General features: G+C 38.2%; 1 protein-coding gene across 1 annotated transcript in view; it reads left to right on the top strand.

The window, feature by feature from the left end:
• Positions 1 to 14,728, top strand: part of TMEM65 (transmembrane protein 65) — a 32,319-nt gene extending 17,591 nt beyond the window's left edge. Inside the window, 6 exon segments of the mRNA XM_039382180.1 lie at positions 4,243 to 4,287; positions 6,380 to 6,447; positions 7,201 to 7,255; positions 8,469 to 8,511; positions 9,160 to 9,265; positions 10,821 to 14,728. Coding sequence (XP_039238114.1) covers positions 4,243 to 4,287; positions 6,380 to 6,447; positions 7,201 to 7,255; positions 8,469 to 8,511; positions 9,160 to 9,265; positions 10,821 to 10,913 — 410 coding nt within the window. The 3' untranslated portion in view covers positions 10,914 to 14,728.
• The last annotated feature ends 3,327 nt before the right edge of the window (positions 14,729 to 18,055 follow it).

Here is an 18,055-nt window from a genome sequence, read left to right as displayed (position 1 = left end):
TGAATAAATGCATGCCCATTACATGTTAGTTAGTTGAGGTTTTTTGTCAGCTAGGAATAATAATCTTAAAACTAACTTGCAAATACTTGGCTGCAACTGACAGAGTGAATTTAACTTGCTGGATTTGGGCCAAGTTGTGGATAATGGTATTATTTATGTTGATGGTTTTATATTCCCTCCCCTAACCCCACCTTCAGGATCAAACTATTTTTTCAAAAAAGTAAATATTTAGGTAGGAAAAAAGTGATACTGTGAAATAAAAAAAAATCAAGAACATATTTAAGAAGCAGTAAATTTTTTTCTGTTCCCCAGACTTTGCTAATTCAGGACTCATGACATGTATTGCACTTGAACCTTGGTTTATAACCTCATTTGTGGTAATGAATGTCAGTAAGAAAATAGCAGTATTCCTTACTGCACCATTTCATTTTATTCATTTTGCAATAAGATGAATTCTAGTGTCTTACTGAGCAGTGTGGCACAGGATGAACTGGTGAGTGGCCATCTGAAATGCAATACTGAAGTACTTTAGGGTTGTTTTCTTTTTTCCCCCAGACATTTAAACTATGAATTGTTGGATTTGGACTGAATTGAGCTCTTGAAAGGGAGTTTTGTAATTTGGATTTTTGTTTTTCCTCTAGTAAAACAAGCGAAAGACATGTTTCCTTTGCTGTACTCTCTGAATATTTTTACTCTTTTTTTCTGCTGAGTCTTGAAAATTCAAGTAGTCAGAACAACTTCCTATGAATAAATACCCTATTCTGAAATACATTTTGCTATCTAGAGTTTTAAAAAATTGCTTTAAAGATTTTTTTTGGCTCACAGTGCTTTCATATCTTGCAGAGTTTTAAAGTATGTTATGCTCTAAAGAGATGGTATTGGAAGTGATTCTGTAAAAAGGTTATTGGCTTTAATGCCACAGTGGTTATTTAATTTTTTCTGCTTTAATGTTTTTTCCCCTCCCAAAGTCCCAGCTTTAAACTAATCCTTGGCCTCTGCAAGTAGAGCTGAGCTAGACTAGCCCCTTTCCTGTGGTGGGCAGTGCTCTGTACCTGGCAGTGGCCAAGAGTACTTCAGCTGTTAGTGAAGTCGTCTGCAGCTCTAAAGTCTTGTTTTGGTGCTCCATAGGGGACAGATTTTTCCATGAGCCTGGTCCTGCAGGTACTGTGTGACAAGGTTCTGAGCAACCTGGTCTGATTTGGCCCTGCTCTGTGCTGGGGTGGGAGAAGATGCTCTCTCCAGGCCAAAGATTTGACTCAGGCAGAGAGGGAGTTTCCCTGTCCAGGGTGTGCAAGGGTTGACCTGCAGCAGTTATCTGAACTTCATCTGTCAGACTTCTCCTTTCCCTGTCTCATTAATGTGTGTAATCACAGATTTTTTCACAGATTAATTTTTACCTTAATGATGAGGAAAGATGCAGCAGGAAGATGCTGTTACTGACACAAGAGCTCCCTATGGCTGGACAGGAGCAGTCTGGTCTCCACAGCGTGGTGCTACCATGCTGTCCTTAGTGACTTCTCTTTTAACATTTGCTCTAGCAGTGTTGAAGCACCTTAGGTGCCCTGCTTTATAAAATTGCTGTTTAGAAGGAATCTCACACTACTTAAACAGGTTATGTCAATAATTAAGTAGTTTTTGCTTATATTTGATCCCTTGCTATTTCCCTCTACTTTGCACGAACTTATCTTTCCTCTAAGCCCAAAGTAGTGTCCCTCAACCTCCCTTCTTTTTCCCCCAAGGTAGTCCTTGACTTATGTGCTGAAGAAGTTTGTTCTTATTAGTTAATGTGACTCGGAATTCTCATTATTCATAGATGTAAGAGATTTTTATTTCTTTTTGTTTCTACCAAACGGTTGCCCTCAATTCCTCCTTTTGGTATTAAGTTTCTAAAATCAATTATGGACTGGGCTTTTATTTTTAGTTTTATTTTAATAACTGTCTAGCTACACTGAATAGAGTGTAATTATGTAGACTGACGTGTGCTATCAAACTCAAAAATCAGTTGTAGTTAAATCCACAGGACTGATGTTCTAGAGCTTTGTGGTATTTTGTGACAAACTGAATAGTCTTTTGTATTGTGTTGGTGCCCAAAATACATGGAAATTATCTAACCTAACTGGCTATCATAATCAGATATTCATCTATGAAAAGATGTCTTCCTCAGAGGTAGAGTTTCCTGGAAGTTTGTCTGTGCTGTTACAGCTTTTTATCATGAAATCTTGGTATGTGGAGAACTAGATCTGAAGGCTAGATGGTGCTGCAGCAGGGATTGTTTCAGTGGCAGTGTCACAGGAAGCCCAGCAACCACACTGGTTGGTGTGATAGCTTCCTGTCGGAGCAGAAAGCCATGCAGGGCAGCACTCTCTGACCTTCTATGCTTGTGTTCCTGATTTGGGGTTTTTGTTCTCTCTCTGGCTTTCAGCAGGATGGAGCAAGCTGAGTTTAGGGAAGCTTAGTCAGGAGTGTGATGGTGTTGGCTTAGGCTGCCTGGCCACCCCCAGGGCATCTGGAGCTCTTGGAAACAGTGGCCTCAGCTAATCTCTTTGATTCAAGGTGGCTTTGATTTTCCCCAGTGTTGTACAAACCTGCTGTCTCTGAGAAAAGCTACTGAAAGAGCAGTACTGGTATATATATAGATAGCTCTTTCTTTGTCCATGCCTCTGTAAAAGATTTGCTTAACCTGTGAGGATGGAAGGAGACCGTATGAAAATGGATCTCATCCCTGATCCCATCCTTCCTGAACACAAGCTGAAAATTTTAGTCTGATGTTTTCTGGCTGTCGTGCACCAGTGATGCCTGAGACTTCAGAAGATTGACTCTCAATGGGCTCCCATTTGTTCACCATGGCATGTTCTTTTGTTCCTCCTCCAGCCTGAGCTGTGAATCTGTGAATTCCTTGGCATTTTGAGGGGGAAAACAAAATAATCTTTATTTCTGTAGTATTTGGGCTGTACTTGTCCCACTTGCATGATGAGTACAACGGCGTTTGTAGGTGTGTGCATTGGGCAGAGGGAAGAAGCAGCTATTCAGAAACTCCTATAGCTTGAGAGTTGTTAAAGACCTTCAATTAATGAAATTATTTTGGAAGTCAGTGTCCTGGTTGGCTGAATACTGGTATTATGACCCAACTTGTTTGTTTTTCTCAAAATTACTGTAAGTGAATATTTTAGTTTCTTTACAATAGCTTTGAATATGAGTGACTTTGATACAAGGATACTCATTCTAGTCTGCACTGCTCAGACAGATGCTCAAATGAATCACAGTTTTTGTTTGCAGTACTGTCTTTCCATCTCTTGATTGCCCCAAGTAATATTTGAATACTTGAGTGTTGTAGGATCTACATGTTTTTCCATTTTGCACCTTTGCTTATAGAAATTACCTCATCAGAAGTATGAAAGTGTCAAAAGCTCAGGGTTCATAATACTGGAAGATAGTGGGGCAATGCTTTTTTCTGTTTTAAAACGGGTGTTCTTATGCTTGATATCTACATTAAAAGAAAAAATAAACACAAAACAACAGAAGCCTAAAATAGTAGCTAGATTTCTTTCCCTTGCCCCTGTTGAATGAGTTCTCCAAGTACGACTATCCTGCTGCATTCTGCACAGCATCTCTAATAAAGCGCATTAGTGTCCCATAGAGTACTCTGTCTGGTTCAGGACTGATGTCTTGGTCCTTGCAAACTCTTCATGATAGTCCAGGATACCTGAAATATGCACCAAATGACCAAACTTGATCTGCTATTACCAAAATCAGTGGTCTCTATTTTTCTTTTATTCTTATACTAGCGATTAAAAGATGCCTTCTGTGAGAACATAAATGGTAGGATTTTTTTGCAGACTGTGTCTGGGGAAAGAATGTTGTCTGCTGCATGTTTAGAGGACCTGTAAAAAAAATTAAAATACGATTGTCTTTAGATATCTTGATTTTTCTAATTTTAGTGTGTTTTTCTAATTTTCAGTAATAAAGATGGCTGTTGGGCTGCTTTTGAAGTATACTGTTACTTTGCATAATCACTTATACTAGTTTAAGCTAGTAATATTATAGTAAGACTTTTTGGCTTTTAATAACACGTTATCTTTTGTAAAAATAATAAAAATGTAGGTGTGAAGCATTTTTCTTCCCATTTGAAAGCTGTTAAATAACATAACTGCTTTTTTGCTGGCTAGTAATTTGGTAAAAACTTTATAATAAACGAATTTGTGATGAACAAGCTAACTTTCTCATTTATTTTGACTTCTCTAGAGAAGTTGGAGGTTGCACCACCATCTCCAGGACAACTGAGACATGGTAAAAGAAGAATGTTTGTTGAATGTGGTTCAGTAATTGTGCAGTCTCTCTTTGAATTGGCTTCATCTTTTTCTACAAGTGCTAGTCTGTCCTCATCCCTGTCTAATGGAGTAACAGAAAACCAAAACAAGCACCAACATTCACCCTGCTGCCTTTGTTTCATAACACCTCGGCTGGAGAATGTGCACCATTTAGTGAAAGTAGGACAGAAAGCCCAAATGAGAGCAGGCTGCTCAAAACTAGCAGCAAACATTGTTTTTTCTAAGCCAAACAGTGTTGATGCTGCAGTACCTTGTGGGGTTTTTGTTTTAAAAGGACTGAGAAGTGGTATAAAGTAGCAGAGAAATTGGAAATACACTGTGTATTCTTTATAATACTGTAATGATTCAAATTCTGATTTAGTTTCCAAATTAGTTTATTTTTGTGGCTTTATACTCTCCAGTGACCAAATTTATTTAGTCAAACATTTTCCTATTCTAAGTATCTACACTTATTTTTCTTTTTTTTTTCCGCTTGGTCCCTGGCATTCTGTTTACTCCATGAATTCCAAAAGTCTGCCCATTTCACTAAGAACTTGAGCTCCTTTTGTAGCTGCAGAGTTTTGTATACACACATTTTGAAAATATTGGGCATATCTGTGTGTTTTTTTATTGTTTATGTTTTTGGGGTTTTTGTCTTGTGGTGATTTAAAACAAAAAATCGGAAAGTTTCATACGTTTTGTGCTTTAGTCCTTTACCTGTGCAGTTAAGAAGGTATGTGTCTCCTCAGAAAGTAGTTACAGATGTCCATTCATGTTCTTGTACCTAAGAAAGATCTTGAGTGTGGCTTTGTTTTTTTTTGTGTGGTCATGGATTCATGCTGTCTGTGAGAGAGAAACCTAAAAGGTACTCTTGCCAGTTTCTTTTCACGACTGAGGTTCATGCACTCTTCTTTCTTCCCTCTTCCTATGTTTGCATCTCTTTAAGTTTATAAAATGAAGGAATTATAGTACTATCTGAAGTAAAAAAAACCCCACCAACCAAATCCAAACTGAACAGCTGATGCATTTTAAATGTTAAAAAAAAATATGAAAATTTCTAACTTTCTAAGCTCTATTCTTGTCACATAATCTGTCCTCAGTGCTGTAGTTAGTCTTATGAAGTGAGCGCTTGAAACTCAGCTGGAGGCAATGCTGTGCAAATTCAGTCCCACCTCCATCAGCTTAGACTCTAAAACCTGAGAGAAAATGAAGCAGGACAAAAAGGAATGATACAGTAGCACTGTGCTCATTCTTAGAAATTATTCAGACCAATGTGTTCCAAGTTTCTGCAATAGAAAATATTTTCAAAAGTATTTAACAGGGGTTTCAGAAGTGAAAAGAAAAAAATGCATGAAACTAAAGTTGAAACTTGATTTCCTAAAAAGTGTATTAAGGAGCAGCTTCAAGTCTGACTTGCTCTGAGGATAGTGTACAAACAAAATCAAGATACAGAAGTTTTGGTTGAAATAGTGGGGTAAATAACACTGTATGACACTCTAATGAGAGCCACCTTAGCATTTGCAGATTTAGCTGAAGGAGTTTTGATACGAATTGTCCAGCTCCAAGGCAATGCTCTTAAAATACAAATTTTTAGGAATACGTGAAGATGGAACTCTTGCACAGGAGTAGCGAGGGACTTGCAGAGAAAGGGCCTTTATTTCATGCAAGAGAAGAATGCAGGGAGTCTGGTGAAACAGTTGGCCATCTTCAGTGATACTGCAACACCCATTGGAAGGTCTGTAAATCTTACCCAAGTTTGTGTAGCTTTAAATATTTCTCTTACACACGAGTAGGCATGAGTGGCTTCCATCCGAAATTGTACAAGTGTTTGCAGAATAAGTTTTTTTAGCTGGTTCTTCAGAAGCCATTAGTAACACTTCTGTGTAGCAAAGGGTTTTACTGCACCTGCCAGTAACAAAAAGGTCCTCAGTAGAATGAGTAGGAAAGGAATTTTGTGTATGTTGTCTTTTTTTTCTTAAAGGTGGTATTAGACTGACATTTCAGTTGTTCCTGTGAATTGGTGAACTCTCTTATAAATATTTTATTTTCTCTTTGTTACTTATTTCTTTTAGTGTTCTTCCACAATGCATTACCTTTTGTAGGGTTTGGATTTTTGGATAACGCAATTATGATTGCTGCGGTAAGTTCATTATTTAATTCCTTGATCAAGTCAATAAGATTTATATTGTTCAAGAGAATAGAATAGACTAGACTATGAGGTCTAGTTTAGAAAGTCCTCTTGCTCAGGACTTTCTCAGGGTCTGTAGTCTAACCTCCTGCTCAAAGCAGAATCAGCTGTAAGGTCAGACCACGTTGTTCATGTTTTTATGGGACTTGTGAAATCCAGGGGCAGCCTGTCTGAGCAACCTGTTCCAATGTTCAGCTTCTTCACAGTGGAAAATGTTTTGCTATATCCAACTGGAATATGTCTTGTTTTAATTCATGCACGTTGTCTCTCATCTTTGGACCATGTACTGCTGTTTCATAGTGCAGTTCACTGTGATTTTGTTTCTTCAGTTGAACACGTAAGGAACTGTGGTACTGTGTTTTATTTGTTTGCTCAGTATTTGTAGAAGTTTTCATTCAGAGCTATACATTCAGCTAAGAATTACAGTGAGGAAGAATGGCATGCAGAGATAGGGATTGAAGGTTTGTCCATTAAGCCTCTTACGAAATAGTATAAAATACTAAAAGAGTATCAGAAGTAGGCTCTTTTCCTAAGGGGAAATTATATATACCGGGAGGATAGGATTTGTTCAGATCTAGTAGAAGTAATGTCCATTTATCCCTTCAGTTTTAACATAGACAAGCACTAAGCAATACTTCTGTCAGTTGTATCAATATAATTTAACTCCAAATCCCTCAAATAATGACAAAACTGTTTATTTTTCAGGGAACCCAAATAGAATTGTCAATTGGAGTTGTCTTAGGAATTTCAACTATGGCAGGCAAGTATTAAAAATGCAGCATGTTTAGACTAATATGACACATTCCTATATTTTAGGCTGAAAGTGGCACACAGGGCTGGAAATGGCTCTTCCTCAGTCTTGCAGCTGCCTTTCCTAATAAAGAAGCAACCTGTGGGTGAAACAAGGACATACTCCTTTTGCAGAAATGGAATTTCAGTTCAAATAGCTTTTGAAATGCTTCTTGTCAGTTTTTACGTAATAGTTCAAATCCTGTGTCACTTGGGAAAGCATATTTGCATTTCTGTAATGGAACTGCTTTTAAGTTCCCCAGGATCCCGTATTGATGTGTGTCTATATATGTATTTGTACGTTGCTGTTTGCTTGCAGTGCTAAGTGGAGATCAGTGTTGATGTCCTTTTACTGTGTTGGCTGCTGTTCTTGGTGGCTCTTCTGCCTCCATGAGATAAGGGAAGGCCAAGGAGCAACCCTGCTCCTGCACTGGGCCAAAACTGATAAGCTCTGCTTGACAGCTTTGGTGCCTCTGCAACGTCAGAGGGTAAAAACCTGCTCGTGGGTCCACTAACTGCAGGGGCAGCATTGCTTGAAAGCACATAGAGAGCTCAAGTGAAAGTGTCTATAGCAGAGCAAGTTAATGGTTTGGAAATGTGCAGTCCTCTGTTGCAGTGTGAGACAGTCAAGCTTATCTCAGTAAGATCTGCTGTGAAATCATGTATTTTGTGTATAACTTTGTTCACTCACGGACAGTATTCATTGCTAAACTGACAAGAGTTTGTGGATTTGTTGAAATGTTTATCAAAGCTACATACCTGAGTAACAGCTCCTTCTACTTCCACTGCTCCTGTGCCTCTTCAGGCACTGGAAGGCTTTGCTTGGTGTCCAGCAGTAGCTGCATGGAACTGGCAGCCACACACGGCTGTTCTTAACTCTGATCTGAAGAGTTGTTATATTGATTTCCAGGTGTTAGTGTTGGTTTTTTTATATTTGTCAAGTTTTCTTCATATAAGTCAAGAAAAACAGTTGCACTTCCTATTATTTTAGTCTCCTGCTGTTATTAAACTGTAATAAGGTCACAGTAAAAACTCTAAAATAAGAGGACCCTAGTTCTAGTCTCTCATCCTGTATATACTGAGAATAGTGAGGGTCACTAGGAGGGGAGGGAGAGGAGTTGCCTGGTTTTGTTCACAACTAAAGTAATCCTATGCCTTTTTCTCTTCCCTCTTCCTCCCTCCAGCTGCAGCTTTAGGAAACCTTGTTTCAGATTTAGCTGGACTGGGGTATGTATGCACTTGTATTAAGAATATTAAGTGCATTTACTGAGATGCAATGTGGAAAAATACATTTTTTGGTGATATAATATTGATGTACTCAATATATGTCCTCTGATTGTTATGGCCAGATATGAAGACATTTCCTTCTCCTTAGATAAAACAGTTATATATATGAAATGTCTTTAGATCTAGACATACCAATTTCTGATATAAACAGACACAGTGACTTTTTTTATTTTTAAAGGAAATTTCTGTGTAATTGCTGAAAGTAAAGCTGTTTGTTATGCCTGCTTTTCACACTTTCCCTCTAATGCTTTGTTTTCTGCAAATAACAAGGCTTATTACTGACTAGCCTGTGTGTGACCTTTCCTCCACTAAAGGTTACTTACAAACTCTACAAAAATGCAGTAACAATCACACTAGTTTTGTTGCACTGCATAAAGTTTTTATGGAAATGTTTCATATTAAATCAGTGAGATAATTAACTTATGTTGCAAAATGTGACCTTTAGAAGTCTAAACTCTTTCCCATATTAATCTGTCAATGTCTTTATCAGTATGCTGAAGGAAAAGCTATAGATTTTAAGTTCAAAATCCTCACTAGAAGACACTATCAGATTCACAATTGTTTTTTCTTGTTTTCTTGTTCTTCCAGTCTTGCAGGTTACGTAGAAGCCTTAGCTTCACGACTGGGTCTGTCAATCCCTGACCTGACACCCAAACAAGCTGACATGTGGCAAACACGTCTCAGTGCACACTTGGTGAGTATCCTGTAGGTAGGCACTGCTGGTATGGAGCTTTTTCTGCTTAAACTAGTAAGTGATAAATCCTTTTTGTCACTTTTTCCATTAACTCATTGACCACCGGCATTGTGCTTACATTTCCTGTAAGGTTGAGTTGTGAGCCCATATCAGGGAGCATCATGAGACTGGATTGTTTTGGGTTTCTATGGTTTTTTTAATGCAGTGAGCCACAAATGGCTTGTGGCGTGGAAAATCTCTGCAGTGACTTCATGTATGCTGTGCAGATACCGAGTTTAGCTCTGGCTATGGTGATAAGATAATTTACTTGATAGTTATGACCTCTTAGTAGTTTACTCCTACACATTTTTTGTCAAGCACTTGCTATTCATATACCTGCACTGGTATGTATTAATTTCTAGTATTCTATAATTAGCTTGGATATAAAATTAGCTTTCCCCTGCGTAAGATTTTAGCATTTCAGTAATATTTACTGCCTGTGTTTACAGTTGCAGGGCACTCATCGGGCAGTTGCATTTTCAGGGTGGTTGCTTAATTAACATTTAAACATTTGAAGTGGTCAAATGTTTCGGCAATGAAAGCATTACTTTATTTTGATTAAAGAAACAGATTATCAGAAACTGAGTAAAAAGAACAGATATTTCTTTCACTTTGCCAAAATGAGCCTTCATTGGAAAAATATTCATGCAGATTTAAGGGAAGAAAAATAGCACTTGCTGAGGAAAAGTTAGGGGGGAAAAAAGTCAGGTTTTAGCAGCGATAGATCAAAGCAGCAAAGGGTTGTCATATTGTCAAGGGGCTGCCTGATAGTGTCCCCAGTGTAACAGTCTTCTCAGTGGAAACTGAGCTTGTGGCAAACCCCTGTCATTGTACTGCAGTTCATTCACAGCACTTTTCTGTGAAAACTCTTCTGAGCACCTTTGCCTGTATGGTAACATTTTTTTTCACTTTTTACCTGCTGTCTCAGTTTTCTAAACATTATCCACCTGCTGCTGGTGATGTGATTTGGATGACGCTTCTCTTACTTTATTTCCTCTCCTCTTGACTTATACATCCAGGTCAACTGTGAAATGTTTTCCATTTTTTATATTTTTGTCTTTGCCTTCTGCCTTTGCAAGCCGTGATGTTGGCAAGGCACTCCTTATTCCTGACTTTGATAATTTGCATTACCAGATACAAGCAGATACATTTACAATTGCACCTAAAATGTGTGCAGGTGTTTGGTTTTTTTGGTTTAGTTTTTTTTCTTTCCCTGTCTTCCTGGCCATCCTACTAATCCTTTGAATCTCAGTCTCCTCCCTTATGACTTGTGCAGCTCTTCATGAGCATTCCTCTCCTCTTTCTTCAGAATCATCTTTATCACAGCAAACACTGTTTGTAACATTGTCATAACTGTCTTTTTCTCATGGATTGTATTTCCAGTCTGGATGCTAAGATAAACGTGACTCACAACTGAAAACTAGAACAAGGGGTATGTTTTTCTGGTTGTGTTGGTACACAGCAAATGAGTAGCAACTGATCAGTGAGAAACTTAATTTTTTCCCCCTTTCTCTAGGGCAAAGCTATTGGAGTGACCATTGGCTGCATATTAGGAATGTTTCCTTTGTTGTTCTTTGGCGAGGAGGAAGAAAAACTGGAAGAAAAATAATAACCTTTTTACAAGACATATACAAATGTAAACTACTGTACCTCAATTATTCAATTATGCTGTCAATATTTAGGAATTAACAGACAGTAAAAAATGTATAGACTTGGGAACAAAACCTTCAGCATGTCGTTTTATGGAAACACTAATTTATTGTGGCTTTGTTGTGTTCAGTACTTCTTTTTATATCATCTAACTTTTTATGTAATTGTAAATTTTTGAAGTGTTTTCACTTATGGCAAGATGTTTACCACTTTCCCCTTAGATTTTATTCTTTAATGGATTATTACTTCAGTAATCCACCATGGATGACAGTATCACTCTTGAGTTGCATATTGGTTGCTTAACAGCTGTAATTGCATGACAGAAATATCACTATTGTTCATCAGGTCCTTCAATGCAGATTATTATGGAGGTCGTTGATGAGTAATTTGAAGTCCCTCACTTTGCAAGATGACTGGTTGCCCCTGACTAGCCATCATTTTGCACTGCCTTTAGATGAGTTATTTCAGTGATCTTTGACAGTATAGTTTGCATTTTGTTTCCCAATTCTGACTAAGTGTCTCTGAATTGTCTTCTGAGATGATCATGTTGATGCTTTGACAAGGTAAGTGTCTCCAGTATAGGGTCTCTACCAAGTCCATTTAAAAAGTGGTGTTTTTACACCTTCTGTACTTCCATATTCATGCCTCTTTTTTTCCTTTGTAAACAGTATTTTGAGAACTGAGTTGAGATATCCTTAAATTTGTATTCTTTTGTTTTGAGTGTGGTATTAAAGAATTCAGACCAACTGTTTCAAAACCACAAACAACTTTTTTAATTGTTCTGCTTAAAATAATAGTTGATTGGGTAGATGAGGCCAGGGAACAGTTCAGGGTATGAATGAGTGCTGGCATTGCAAGTTTATAATGGGTGGTTCAGTTGAAATGATAAGTGTACCATCAGTCTGGATTAGAGGACCTGATTTGCTGATGATAACTTTGTATTTAAGGTTAAGCCTTTGCTACTTTTTTTTTTTTTGCTGTGAGACAATTACTAAAAAGAAACCAAACAACAAAAAAAGGACACTTGAGGCCTTTTTACTTTTTTGCCTTTTATTTTTGCAGTCTTACTTGGTATGTTAAAGATCTGGTATGTTAAAGATCATGTAAATGTGCTCTTTTATATGGACATGGATAAAATTATGACAACTATCGAATATTTATAATATTTCAGGATCTGATTTGCCAATAGCATAATGCTAAACTGATAATTGTCCCTTAGAGGAGAAGATTTCGTATCTGTTTGAATACCATTTGGAAAAGACATGAAAAAGAGGCACAGCCAGGACATTTTGAAAGTTTTATTACTGGAATTGTTAGCACTTGTGAAACCTATAAAGAAATGTTTAACAAAAAATTAAGTCCCCTGATGACTTTTATATGCTGTAGGAAAAGTCTTATTGTAGCATGTATGTTTTACATAAGCTCATTGCTTATCTCAGTATCATAAATCTGACTTCTCTGTTCTCATTTCTAGAAGCCCCTTAACAGCAGTACTGAAACTTTGATTTATAGTGAAGGTGACACTCTGGTCTCTGTTTCTTGAGAAGCAGACTTTGAAAAGCGGGAGTGAGTTGTCCTAGTAGCATGTGCTGTATTTTGTACATTACGCCATGACAATCTGGACCAAACTATAAAGCTGAACAAAAGCTCAGCCAGGCATCAAATACAAATGCAGAGGAGTTTTGGCTTGCACTTTCAAAGTTGGAAGCTTTATTAAAATAAAATAAAATAACAAACAAACAACCACAAAAAAACCCTCTAACCACAAAAACCAATCCAGAGAGGCAGTTATGCGCTCTTACCCCAACAGGTTTATAGTACTTAAATGATGAGAGTTTTTTTTTTTTTTACTCATCCACACATTTGTCTTGCCTTAAACATGCTTCTGCATGTACTTTTGTTTCTATACAAAGCTCTATGTATTTCCCACATGCATTTTTCTTAAATTGAAGTACAAATCAAAGAAATTTTGCATAGCTTTTTCTGTAGCTGTTTTTACAGTAATTCCAACACTGTTTCCTGTTATGATACTGGCATCTTGATTGGAATCTTTCAGCAGTGGCCAAACCTCTGTTCTTTGGCATGGTACCATTGGAACGCTGTTTTCATCACTTTTTTAGAGCTCATGAGAGCAACTGGAAGGCTGTGCCAACTGTCACAGTAGTGCTTGTTTCATAATGCAACAGACTGTATTATTGTTAAATAGCTTGTGCATGTAAATTGAGTACCTTTTGTTGCTGTATGTCAAACTGTTGTACTGCAACCAATGCTTTTATTGAGAATCAATGAACTAAAATATCTTGAAAGAAGTTAATCATGTGTTGTCTTGTTAAACTATTTAACTGACCACAAAAATGTGGAGTGCAAGTGACACATGGTAAGAAATCTTCGGTATTTCAGGCTATTGTCAGGTACCATTATCAAGGAGGTGACTTCAGGTGTTTCAGGTTTTGACAAAGGTGAAGAAATAACTTGTGATTTGGGAGGATTAGTGGTGCTGCTGGAGGCTGAGAGAAGGTGTGTTTGGGGGCCAAGCTGCCCCTCTGAGTACCATGGGGTAGCTTGCTTTGCCGGCAGGATCCACACTTGTGTGGACATGGTACTGCTTCTGTGGAAGGAAAGATCTGTGCCTGATCTGTACCCTGTCTCCCCACAAGGAGGGTGGGTTTTTCTGGGGTGTATGGATGAGTGTAATCCCTGATCACAGTTTTTAAAAACTTAATGGAGAAGACTGAGTCCCCTTTGTTTTCTAGTGTCTTCTCCCTCCTTGCTAAAAGGAAAAAACAAACACTGCAGGTTTTTTCAGAGAATTCAGCATTGCTCCATTTTTTTTATTCTATCGGTTTATCCTCTGTTAACAGGACTTTTTTTTTGCATTAAAGGGCTGGTAGACCTGAAATTGTGTTTAAAATGCTGTCTTTTATTGTAACTTAAAATATAAATGTATTTTTGACTGTATATTATCTCCAGGAACAAAGAACATCTGATAATACAGTTACCCAAATCTTCTCGCCAATATTTTCTCATGCATGTACTTTTACATAAATTATTTGAATTCAGACAACATACTTTGTATTGTCTTTAATTAAATTGTTGAACTTTCTGTAAACTTTTGTACTACAGCAAAGTTGTTCTGTGTTTCTTTATTAGACCAGATGCTGGAGGGGAAATGTTAATAATATCCTGTGGGTATTCAGCCTCAGTTATACAAAACAGGAATTTATTATTTAAGTTATAAGAAGGTGGTCATTTGTCACTATCACAGGAGATACCACCATGGAGTGGTACTTCTGTCTCTTCATGCTTGGAAGAGAGTGATTTAAATTATTAAAATGTTTGCATGGTAAATTGATGGTGTTTGTGATTAATATTAGAAGTCCACTTGCACTTGAACTTCTGGAATTAACAGGTTTTTTTGTATGCAAACTAAGCCATTTTGAACTTCCGTGGACTTTGGAGCTCCTCACATTTTTTTCACTCCCTGGTCAGTCCCTTTTGTGGATGTCTGCACATGAAGAAGTGCTGTGAGGAAAACATCTGTACTGGAAGGATGGTCTTATCTCATTTTGACAACCTGTATAGGTTAGCTATTATTTTACTTTATTCTGGTTGCATTGTGCTGTAGAACTCTTCGTAAATGCTGTTCAGAGAGTCTGCCACACTTCTATCCAACACGTTTCCCTCTTCTCTGTCTGACCTTTACATGGTCTAGTGACAAACTGATAGAGCATCACTATATAAACTAAAGAGCTTAATAAAGTTGAGAAATTATCATCCTGCTCTGAGAGTCATATGCCTCTGGAATTTTTCAACCTAAAATATTAAGAAAAAATAGCTAGAGCTCTCATAACACGAATTCAAGGTCTTATTTTAGTCTTTAATTAATGTTTGTTAAGGCTTTTACCCCTGTCTCAGTGTTCAGGACCCTTGTCATCCATAGTGTTGCTTCCAAATAGTATTGTGGGGGGTGGGAGTGTGGGGATGCAGGTGGAGGGGTTTGCATAAACAGGCAGAAGGATTTTTTGTTTTATTTTGGAAGACAGGTGTATGTGTGTGTGAGTGTTGGAGTGCTGATGTAGTACCTCTCCTGTAAGTAGATGATGAGAAGATAAAACATTTTGCAGACAGGAAACAGCTCTGGTTTAACAGTCCTCGCCTTAGTAGTTCAATGGTATGTGAGCAACTGGCTTAAAGAACACTGCAGCTCTGAATGCTGCTCCACAGTCTCATGAGTTGCTGTGGAAAACCTAAATTATTTGAGACTTTAAACTTAATGCATTTTGTGCCTCTTTTATGTTCTGTTCTTGATACTGTACTTATCAAAGTGTCTTGCTTGTCTATTGTTTTGAAAAGGACCTTATGCTTTTACCTGGAGGGTTTAAGCTCTTTCAAACATGAGCGTATTGATTTATCTATCAGAAAATAGATCATCTTGTTATGGAATATGAAGTGTACTGAATGGGACCATTCACTGCTTAGAAAATATGGATCCAAAGGGTGTAAGATTTGCCGTACTAGACCCACAGCTGCCATTCCTATTGGGAAGAGGTTGCCACTGAGCAGGTTAGGGCAATAACATGGAGTGCCAACTTGTCTTTGCACAGCAATACTGCTTGGATTTGGCAGGGTGATCTGTTCATAGCGTGATGATCCTATCTAGTTTTGCTGGAAATGGCTTGTTACTTCCAGGTAGGAACAAGGAGGAAATGGAGGAGAATGAGATTCTTCCAGGTCATTTTCCCTACATGGAGATGCATAGATGGTCTATTAAAAGAGGAAAAAAACTATGATTTTTATTTATGGTACTTTCCTGTTGTTCCCTATGCCCTGACAGTGCTTTTAGCCTGCAGAAAGATTGGAAGAAAGAGCTCATAAGGCTTCCCTCCCCCAGAGTGGCTTTTCTGCACAGCTCAGCTATTGAATCATAGGAATAGCCATCAAAGGAAAAATTACAGTAAACTACCCCCTTTTGAACACAGACATCCTTGAATAGGAAGAGCAGAATGATTGCAGGTGATTTACCTCTGATATACAACTGCCAAGTTACCAGAGACCATATCAAAAGCCAATTGGATATTGAACAGACTACAGCCCCTTTTGGTGAAGTTTCAGATAGGCTATAATGCAGATCTGCAAGTGACTTTTTTTCTGCATGGTTTCCCCTGTTAGTTACTTGCCCCATTTTGTGTAGGAACACTGAAGGGTTACTTTTATACACTTTGCTGTCTGAGAGCACGAACTCTTCTTAAAAGGATGGCAGGTCAAGGGAAGAGTCAGCAACCAGAGCCACTGTAGGAAAACATCCCAAGAAGAGCCTATGCTGTGAGAGGCAGTCTCATCTTCATTTGTAGTCCTCAGTTGCCTTGTAAAGGCAGGCAGACAGTGGGATAGATCCCCTTGGAAAAGAAGTTATTTTGCTGGATTGTGTTAGTTTATGGCAAGGGTAATTGTGCTGACATGCTGAGGAACAGGGCGGTCCCCCATGCAGATATTAAAAAAAGAAGAGATTCCTCCTGACCTGCATTGGAACCTTTAACATCTTGTAGGATAGTCATCTCCTTGTCTCTGGCTGTATGTTTTGGCAGACTGTAAGGTCCTGGAAAAGCCAAAAGGTGTGTTGTGTTTTTATGGGTCACCCAGATGATGTGTGAGGGGTTTGGGTACTTGTGAACTCAGTCACTTGTGGATAATCCTGCAGGCTTCAAGGCTCAATTTTCATATGTTTGGGGGATTCCTGAAATGGGATTTATCTGCCTAAATGTAGGATTTCCATCTTGCAACTGGGCCATTTCATCTGTGCTACATACTTTGTGATCCCTTTGTGTATGGTAGAACCAGCCCTACAGAGTGTATTTTGTCTGATGTAGGTGTTGCAGTTCAGGGTGGAATTGCTCACATGCTGCAGGCAGGAGGTTACTGGCTTACAGCCTCTCCACCAAACATGCAGTGTTAATGTTAATTCTTACTGTCTTCTGATATTCTCGAAGCCATGGTGAGTATTTGGAGTGGATTGGAGTTTCAGCCCTGCCTTTTGCCTGGAGTTTGCACAGGTATGATTGAGCTGGCCTGTGCCATGTTGCTTTTGGTCAATGGAATTATTAATTGTGCAAGTCTGTACGTCAAATGGAAGAGTTTTTTTATTTCTGCATGAAATAACTAGTTCATTGGATGGAACTGCTTACTGTTGTAAAGCAAACCAACTTTTAACTGCGAGTGGAGCAGCTTGGTAGCAAAGAGGGGTGACAGGGAAACAAATGACTTTAGAAACTCTCCAGCAGGGAAGAGCTGCTCCTTTCTGGATGGCTGTTCTCTCTGATATTCCGTGTCGGCAGCAAATTACAATTATTTTCTTTGTGTTGGTTTTCATTTCAGCTGCCGTGACAAATGATGCCAATGTTGCATGTCGCGCAGCAGCAGGGATCTCTGTTGTAAATTACTTTGCTTGAAAAATGCAGCCTGCTAAAAGAAACAAATTGTCTAACAAAGAGGAACTTAAAGCATACTTACAATTAACCTGCTGCTAAAATCTGTCACCTTGGCATTGCTGAAGGTTGGTGTAACACAAGGTAGGCCAATGGTGTAATGTAGCAAAAAGTGTTACTGATGAATCATTAAGAGAATTGTGTCCTACAAAAAAAAATAAATTATTATTTTCATTAATATTCTGCAGCTGCTCCCTTTGAGTGCTGGGTTTTCTTATGTCTCCCTGAGTCGCATGTGGTTCTGATGCCAGTGCGGGGGGCACATGATGAAACACTGAAAAATATAATTGCAAAAGAAGAGAACACAGAAAAGAAATAAACCTTCCCTTCAAAGAAATACAAATTATTAATTTCATTAAAATACCTGAATAAACGACAATAGCAGTATTTCAGTCTAAACTAGTACTTTCTTTCTGGCAGTCCCACTGATGGTTGCAAAAGTAAAAGGTTTATGAGTACCAGATGATGAAAACTCCTTTGGGGCAGGTCCAATACTGACTTGACTCAGTTTAAATCAGAGTCCTAGTAAACAGAAATTATGGATTTTGCATGGTTTATTTCTTAATCCTACTTTCCCATTTAGTAAATTAGGGAACTTCTTATATGTGCAAGCAACCTG

This window comes from Pipra filicauda, unplaced genomic scaffold (assembly GCF_003945595.2).
Source record: "Pipra filicauda isolate LSUMZ 115617 unplaced genomic scaffold, ASM394559v2 scaffold25_size4600443_pilon, whole genome shotgun sequence".
Taxonomy (NCBI): domain Eukaryota; kingdom Metazoa; phylum Chordata; class Aves; order Passeriformes; family Pipridae; genus Pipra; species Pipra filicauda.
The sequence above is the reverse complement of the archived record's forward strand: the minus strand, read 5'-3'. Positions and strand labels throughout refer to the sequence as shown.